This window comes from Triticum urartu, unplaced genomic scaffold, assembly GCF_003073215.2.
Source record: "Triticum urartu cultivar G1812 unplaced genomic scaffold, Tu2.1 TuUngrouped_contig_8285, whole genome shotgun sequence".
In the NCBI taxonomy this organism is placed as follows: domain Eukaryota; kingdom Viridiplantae; phylum Streptophyta; class Magnoliopsida; order Poales; family Poaceae; genus Triticum; species Triticum urartu.
The window spans coordinates 1-9234 of record NW_024119218.1 but is presented as its reverse complement, the minus strand read 5'-3'; the positions used below and the strand labels follow the sequence as shown (position 1 = coordinate 9234).

Sequence of the window (9234 nt, the reverse complement as noted above, 5' to 3'; positions counted from 1 at the left end):
TGCTCGTGTGAGGCGCCTCACTAAATGGCCGAACATGGGAAGGCACAGGCCACGACTTCATTTTTCCCGTTTCTTTACTTCTTTGTTTTCTATTTCATTTCTATTTGTGTTTAAACGTCCAAATATTCTAAATATATATTTAAAAAATACTTTACATAAAGCATTTGTTAAAAATGTTAACCAAGCATTTGAAAAATGTTAAATGTGTATAGAGAAGATGCTTCTTACGTATACAAAAAATATACAATGTGTATTAAAAAGGTTGATCACATTTTTTTAAACAAAGATTTTGAAACAATGTTCAAAAGTTAGCTGAAAACTTTTAAATGTACACATAAAAAATGTTTTTCACGTATACAAAAAATATATAAGAAGCAAACAAAATGACAGAATGTGTATGGAAAAATGTTGATCATGTGTTTAGAAAATGTTAAATATGTATAGAGAAAATTATTCACGTGTATACAGAAATCGTATACAACATATATACAATGTGTATGAAAATGTTAATCATGTATTTTAGAAAATTAATCAGGCATTTGAAAAAAATTAACCAACGTTTTGATAATGTTATTAAAGCATTTGGAAAATTTTAAATGTGTAAAAAAATGTTTGTCATGTATACGAAAATATATACTAAACAAATACTGTGTGTATAAAAAAACCAATCATGTTTTGTAAAATTCTAAATGCGTATTAAAAATGTTCCTCGAGAATAAAAAATTGTACATTGTGTGTGAAAACATGTTTGTTGTTTTCACAAATTATAAATGCGTTAAAAATGTTCCTGGAGTATACAAACAATTGTACACTGTGTATGAAAAAAATGTCCATATATTAATAAAAAATTAATCTTGTATTTGCAAAATGTGAAATGCATATGTAAAAATTTGTTTGATGTATACTATAAATGTACAATGTGTACGAAAAATATTAGTCATATAAAATACCCGGTTTTGAAAAATGTTAATATGTATTTCAATAATGTTAACATGTACCTAAAATATGTTTATGATATATACGAGAAATGTAGAATGCGCACAGAAACATGTAGGTATATGTTCTTTGTAAATAAACCTACGAAAATGAAAGAAAATAAAAAAAGTAACCGAATAAAAACAGTGAAAACCAAATGAAAATGAAAACCAAAGAAACCCGATGCAAAGAATGGAAGCAATGAAACCCGAGAAAGAAACTATGCAAAAAAAGGAAACTGATGAAAACCAAGAAATAAACAAAGAAAATCAAAGAAAGTAGGAAAGAAAAGAAAAAAAATACACTAACCAAAATTGAGAAAAACATAAGAAAATAGGAAAAGGAAAAGAAAAGAAAAAACAGCAATAAAACAAAGAAAATTGGCTAAAAACTAAAGTAAAAACAAAATACTCGAAGTAACCCGTGAAGAAACAAAAAGGCAAAGAAAATAAGAAAATAAACAAAAACTAAAAATCGACAACGAAACCCAAAGAAAACTGAAAGAAAAGTCAAAGAACAAAAAAAAAAGGAAAACAGCGCAACAGAGTGAAAAACATGCACAACACTACAGTACTAGGTCGACCTTGTATTGTAGTGATCCGAGGAAGCTTTAGGCAAGGCAAGGGTATATCTCGCCATAAGAGAGATATAGCCCCGGCGTTGTTCGACATCCACAGGCGTCGAACAGGAGGAGGTCTCGGTCAGCCGTACCGGGGAAGTCCAGTAATTAAAAGGCCCATTGTAGGTTTCAAAGATCGAGGCCGAAGATATCTATTTTCTTTACCGTTGATCCAACGTAGGAGTGTACTGCCATTTAAATGGTGATACAGTTTTGAGAAATTAGACAACTCTTCAACTATTAAGGGCCTGGTCGGAGTCTCACCACTCCAGAACTCCACTCCAGGAGTGGGGGTAGCTTCAGCTCAAAATAAAGGAGTGGGGAAACACCCGCTCCGCAGATCCTCGTATTTGTTGGAGCCGCGGACTACCGAACAGAGCCTAAGTACATTAAGTCTAAATTTAGATGACAAATTTTGAGGTACATATCACCCACATGTCAAGGGATGTAGTTAAAGTTGTTAATGAAGCTTAATAGATGTAGGGGTGAATCATAGACCAACAAATCAGGCATGGAAATGCACTTATCTTTATATACCTAAATACTTGATCTTCACTACTCTAATTCTCTCAACATGCAACTATGTCCGGAGATTATTGAGGAGATTAAACTCCTACTCCTGCAAGATAATCATCATGTCATCTCCATGATCCATTGATCGTTGATTCAAAAAAAAAAGATCCATTGATCGACGACATGCGTGGCGCATCGCCTCGCTCAGTTAGGGCTTCAAAGCATATGTATTGTCGTGTAGTTACGGTCCGGACCTGATGAACTTAATGTTGTGTACCAGACCGATCGCATGCCCGATGGTTAAGAAATGAAAGGCTTGTTCTCGCAAAGAAAAAAACTATGTCCAGAAGCCCAAAGTTGTGGCTAGTACGACGACATTCTGTGAGCGACGACCGTTGGTGCTTCGAACGGCGACGCCGTGTGCGAGGCGGTGCCACTAAGAGCGGACGGGCGCTTTTGCGGGGATGCTGTCGAGAGCGGTTGCCGCCGCTCCAAGTGCGGTCGGCGTTTCAGGGGAGGGGCGCAATGCGCATGATGGGAAGAGAGGCGTGAGATGAAGGAATGTGTTGCCGGGGCGAGAGGGGTGGAGTTGAGCGATCGATCATACTATTGTCCACGTATGGATCGTACGGTTCGGAGGGTGGCCAATCCTAGGCTAGAATCGTCCGGCCGATGCTGAGCAACACCCAAACACAGTATGAAGTTGATAAAAAAACTCCCACTATGGAAAACTAAAATTAACAGGTACGGAGGGTGGCCAATCCTAGGCTAAAATTAACAGTATACAAGCTTGTCTTCACCTGGTCAGCAGCTCGAGCCCTTATTTGCTTGGTACTCTTTAGTGATCTAAACACTTTTATATTTATTTATAGAGGGAGTAGTAACTAAAATTCATATTCTTATCACTAAACCGAGGTATTTTCCGCAAGAAAGAGACTAAACCGAGGTACATATGACATATTTTCTTCCTCTTTTGCAAATGGGCCCACAACTAATACGTTTCCATTAGAACCCTGGGGCTGGGGTGTGCCTAACAGATTGCTCGAGTACAAATGTTTTGACCATGCAAGAAAAAGGTACAAATGTTTTGTTAAAAGAAAATGTGTCTATGAAGGACTCATGTCATAACGCATGGATAGTCTTCCTAGTGTTTACATTGGTCATCCAATAATCTTACACCACTCTGATCTGACCTGGACAAGATGTCTTTTGCCCGTGCAAAACCAACTGTTATCCCTATAGAACCTGTCCTGACCTGCTGCAGCCAATCGTTCAGATTTATGTCGATCCTAGTACGATGTTCTAGCTAGCCTCTCACTGCAGCGTTTAGGCTAAGAAGAGTCCAGCACGCCAAGCTCACTCTTGGCACCGGGCTTGGGCGTACGCCGCACACGCTCTCATGATTGCTGCACCCTAGACCGTAGAAACCTCAAGACACACAGGCCGGCAGCATGGACAAATGGCACTGTGAAGGCGATGATCTGTTTTGAACATGGCGCTGCCGCAGACCAGACCAACAGCGCTTCTTCTACGGAGAGCTGCCGGAGAAAAGTTGCACCCTGAGGTGACCACAATATTTTCGGGCTTCATGTTCATCCACATTGCAAAAAAGTTCTTGTTGGTTTTACAAGTTCAGGTTTACTTTCTGTACCAAGCAAAAAAATCCAAATGGTAGTGCAGTGTCGTTGTGATTCAGCAATAATTAAGCCCGTTGAAAGGGATAATCGCGCAATGAGTGTCGGGTCAAGCTGCTAAATACTCCAAGAGATTGGATGATAATTAGTGGCACCCACCAAAACCAGATACTAATTAGGTTCTAGTACTACTCATTGCCTTTCCCCGGTCAATCAGTCAGTCAGTCACGCACCGTAATTTCATACATCGGGAAAGATCAAAAGGATGCATCTGAAAGAAGACACCACTCAAGTAGCCACCGCATGAATGGCACACCTTGGGCGCGCCATCATTCTCTTGCTATTCAGTCAGAGCTTCCCAAATTTCATGCATCACTCAAGTAGTCACCTCCCAGGCATGTCATGATGTCATCGTTTTTTGACTATTCATCACACCTTCCGAATTTCATACACATCAGGGATGTGTCAGTGCGGGATCTTTCAAGTTTCAACGCCCAAATCTGACTTATGGAAGCAATGCAATGTACATCAGAGTTTTAGAACCTAGGTACACGTTTTTTTTAAAGGAGAATATCCCTGGCCTTTGAATCGGAGAGATGCATGCGGCCACTTTATTAAAAAATACGAAACAAACAAAGTATGGTCTGCAAAGTACAGCTAGCTCGCAAAAAAGAGCAAATAAAAAAAGAGTACAAAGCTCAAAGTCGTATCCGGCTGGATGGAGAAAAACTAAGGACCTATCCTATGCAGCGACCGCCATCCAAACCGGTTAAAAAAACCCATGCTGCCATCTCTCATCGGTTGCACCCAGTAGCCAGCTGCTCCCTGGAGGCCGTAGTAGTGAGTAATGACCACGTACGGATCCATACCTAGCCCTGAATATAACCTGCAAGAAAGTAACTACGGGTTTCCTGTTAAAAATCATATCATTCCTGCAGTTTCATATAGCTCAAAGAAGTGCGCATATTTCAATCCAAATATTAGACGCAATATGAGTATTCACCCCATTTAGCCATGTTCCAAACAACGTTTCAATGCTATTTGGAGGAATAATATTAAAGGCTACATGAACAGACCGCCAAAGTAACTTCGCGAGAGGGCAATCAAAAAATAAGTGTTGTATTGTTTCATCATGAACACAAAAACAATAACTTCATTGAAATCAATATACAGGTGACTGATTCACCATCTCAATATACATGTGACTGATTCACAAAACTTAGGAAAAAAACATATTTCTACCCATCATTTTTTTTGCAAAATAGATATTTTCCAGAAACTTACTCATGTAATTTTTATAAAATAAATGGAAATACTAACTGGGGAACGTTCCCTGGGAGAGGGGTGACAACTAAACATTTTTTTATGGCATTTTTAGATGGTAGCATATGGCAATTTCTGCCCGTTGTTGCCTTATTTTATTTTATTTTTCAAAATCTGCTATGCTTTTTTGAAGAAATTGCCATACGCCTTTGAAGAAAATATCACAAAAAACGTTCGTAAATGACACCCCTCAGAACGAATATTCCCTGGCTATTGGCGTCCAAAATAAAAGATCATTTGTGACCGTGGTAAAAATGATTTCGAGAGTGCTGCAGTTTAAGTTCCCCACTCAGACCGTCATAGTATTATTTTAAGAGTAAATTACTAACAAATATCTATATTTCCACATAAAATATCTATATGCAATTTTTGGATTTTTTTTTATAGATTTGGCCTTGAAGAGGCAAAATGTGTGAAGGTTGTCATCTCCAACTTCTTTTTCTTAATACAGTACAAACGTAAATGCTCATACACTCACCCCTATGAGCACCTTTCAGAGACGTCTACTCTCATTGAAAACACATCGTCGAAAATTTTGAAATAAATGCAGGAACAATGCAAGCACCAAGACTTGAACCCTGGTGGGCTAGGGATATCACTGTCTATTTAACCATCATACCACATGTTGGCTCACTCCAACTTCATTTTGTTGAAACTGCACTTCGTATAGGGATGTAGATGGACGTATGTAAAAATATAACTATACCTAGCACTATTACATTAAAGTAATGAAGATTAGTATTCTCTTCGTCTCATAATACAAGAGCGTTTTCACACTAGCGGGGGTATGTTATTGGCTCTGTGAAAGCTTAGCGACAAGCGACGTCGTCGGCCTGAATCCCCACGCTAGACGATTTTGCAAAATGAGGAAGCGATGTTGTGATCAATCAGCAATTCCGGAAAGAATCAGCGCGCAATCACACCCTACTTCCGTACTTCGTAATAAGCTAGCACGAGACATGCAAAGAGTATACGTAATAATGGATAAACTTGAAAGGGGTCCCAATGGAGTCGTAGAGAACAAGAGACCACCGCCATGGCTCCTGCTTTCTTCCTTCCTTCCTTTTCATGCATGCTCGACAGGCACGGAACAAGTCTCCCAACTACATGGACACATCGAGTAGCGGCAAGCCCATCGGGAAAGATGCACGCAACGGAAGGGAGAAAGCAGCACTCGAGTGGGCGTTTGGCACGGGGAAATGACGCTGCCGCTGCCGCGCATCACGTCGGCGTCGCCGTCCCTCCGTCCATCCATCCGTCCATCCATCCTAATGAAACGCATAATGCTACGACTACAGCAGAGAGAGAGAGAGGATGTTTGACATGGCGTGACAGCATCATGCATGGCCCATGGCTTTCTCCACACGCACGCACACCAAGGCCGGATGGTTTGTGATCCCTAGGCAGCCGAGACACCCGATCCACAGCCTTTTCGTCAGCCTCTTCTGCACCAAGGAATAAACACACCCGTCAGTAAGAAGATACTAGTAAGACCCTCATTAAACACTTGTGTCAGCCTCTTCTACTGCAGCCGTAGGAGCCAATAAACACTCGTCAGTAAGATAAGACTGTAGCTAAACAGTGAACGAGTAGTGGACTACATGATTCCTCTGTCAGTGAGATAAGACCATAATTTTAAGCAGTAAACACGAAAGGTCCTCCAGGTTTCGTGGGGGCCCACGGGTCGGTGACTTACGCGTGGGTTGTTGTGGCAGAGCATGTCCGGCGGGATCACGTAGAGGTCCTCGTCCACGGCTTTGACCACCCTCGCCCTGCGAGTTTTGGTGCAGCTCGCGGCGAGGTGGGCGTCGGCGGCGTCAGACACTTTCAGGTAAATTTCTATGGGCTTCCCCTGCTGCTGCTTCCTCGGCCCGTGCTCTTCGCGCAGCCCCACCACCACCTTCTGCCTCTGCCTCTGCCTCTGCTCCCCGTCCACCTCCAGCGTGCCGCTGTCACCCCACTTTACCACCTAGTGATAATGAGCACAGAGGTTACAGCAAAAAGTAACAGCGTTTTCACTGCGACCAGCTGAGTGTTTTTTTTCAGGACAACGACATTTTTACTGCGACACCGGGACAGTGAAAAACTTATTATTGGACGTCATGACTCGTGACTGTATTTCGTACTACATGTTTTTGCTGGTCCTTTTGCTAGACTAGAGTGGTTGTCGCAAACGATGGTGTTTCTTCGTTTCTACGATGCTCCGAACTTTTCTACTAGTAGTAAAATAGCTTGTTCTAAACGTGTACAATACTCATTTAGTACTTCCTCCGTTCCATAATGTAATGCCTATATATTTTTTTGAAAAGTCAAACCTCATAAACTTTGACCAAGTTTGTGGAGAAAAACATTTACATCTAGAGTGCGTTACAGTGGCGGAGCTACGTTGGTTCCTGCAGGTGCCGTGGCCCCCCAGCCTTGGTAAAACTACGTGGGGAATTTTTTAGGAAAGATTAGATTAAGAAAAATATTGTCTTCTGCCCCTTGCAAACACCCTTATTTCCTGTTTGGCCCCCTCAACGCATCTTGCCTAGCTCCGCCAGTGGTGCGTAACATATATCACTAGATTCATTATAAGATGTAGTTTCACATTATATATTTTTGGAATTGTAGATATAAGTATTTTTCTGTATAAACTTGGTCAAAGTTTGTAAAGTGTGACTTCTCAAAAAATCTATAGTCACTATATTATGGAAGGGAGGGAGTAGTAGTAATCTACGTATATGATGCAATCAGCAGGACTCGTCTGTTGTTTACAAAATCAGTAGCAAAACTCATTAAGGCAAGAATCCGGCTTTTGCCGAGCAAGACTCCATGCACTACTCACCTTCTTGAGTGGCTTCGGTGAAGCCGGCAACGAGACGAACAGGCCGGCCTGCATGGCGGAGTCCAAGCACTGGGTGGCCGGCCAGTCGCCGGCGCCGTCGCCGTACCCGTACCCGCCGTCGTCGTAGTAGTTCCACTCGCCGAACGCCGGGATCCGCCGCGGCCTCGCCCGCACCTTCTGCATGGTATAAACACATGAGCGGCATGCTAATAAGAGAAGCAAAACGCGGGAAGAGATGTAGACAGGCCGCCACAGATGCATAGATCAATGGCGTCGTCGATCGATCAGATTACCTTCATCGCAGCGGTGCGGTCAGCGACGGGCGGAGTGAAGCTCTGCTCTGCTCTGCTTGCGACCTTCAAGCTGAGGTGGTGCTACGGTGCTAACGCTAGTGGTAGTAGCTAGGAGCAGAGCAGTATATTTATAGAGCGAGAGCGGGAGGAGCAGGGAGGGGTGGGAGGGAATGTTTTTGTTTTGCGCTCCAACGGGAGTAGGTGGTGGCTTGGCTACGCAAAAACAGAGCAGAGCAGAGCAGGTGCAGTGGAGGCCAATGGTGGGTAGGGGCCGCCTCTGTGGGAGCACCCGTACGTACGGGTCAAACAGGTGAAGATGCAGGGGCGTCACTCACCAGGACTGTGGCTGACTGCCGCGTACGTGCTCACCGCAGCGCGTACGCCCAGCTTCGTCCCGTTCGCTTCTTCCCTCTTCTTCTTTTTCGCGGCGGAAATCACATATTTAACCTGAGGTCCAAATCAAATCACAAACTGACCTCGTTTCGAAAAAATTTCACTCTGCTGATCCTTTTATGTGGCGCCTGACAGCTGGGCGTCACACACTACTATGCAGCGCCTCTCTCTTGGGCGTCGCACCTCGTGCCAGCGTGGCAGCCCTGGTCCAGTTGCGGCCCCACAGACAGCACTGCAGCGCCTCAGACTTAGGCGCCACACTTGTAATGTGCAGCGCCTAGCTCTTGGGCGCTGCACAGTCTGTGTTCCATTTAGGCTGGCCCCACCCTCTCTCCCATCCCACCCCCACCCCACACACCCCACCGCACACAAGCCCTTAGCCTTGCGCCCCTCCTCTCTTCCCCTCTCCCCCTTTCAAATCCTTCTCAAATCTTACAAATCCGAAGTATTTGACCGTGGATTTTGAAGCCAACCACTCCCTTAAGGTAATCTCCTTCGATCCCCTCGTTTTCATCCATAGGAATTGTCACATTTGCTCAAATATTGCTACTTTGGGGAAACCCTAGTTTTGGCTTGGATTTGCAAATTTGTATTGAATCATGTTATGTTTCTTTGCTAATTTGGGTTGGTTAGGCTTTCATAGTATGCTAGGGTTAG

The 9234-nt window shown here is 43.0% G+C and overlaps 1 protein-coding gene across 2 annotated transcripts; it reads right to left on the bottom strand.

Moving 5' to 3' along the window:
* Positions 1–6070: 6070 nt before the first annotated feature.
* On the bottom strand, positions 6071–8351 carry LOC125531884. Of its 2 annotated transcripts, none has more exons than XM_048696106.1 (4): positions 8185–8351; positions 7892–8065; positions 6761–7033; positions 6071–6509 (listed from the first exon to the last, which is right to left on the bottom strand). In XM_048696106.1, exons 1-4 carry the CDS (start codon positions 8188–8190, stop codon positions 6402–6404), a joined length of 561 nt encoding a protein of 186 aa, XP_048552063.1. In that variant the 5' UTR covers positions 8191–8351; the 3' UTR covers positions 6071–6401. The 2 variants fall into 2 exon arrangements, with proteins under 2 accessions (XP_048552063.1, XP_048552062.1); XM_048696105.1 differs by having other exon boundaries at positions 7892–8068; positions 8185–8346.
* Between the last annotated feature and the right edge of the window lie 883 nt (positions 8352–9234).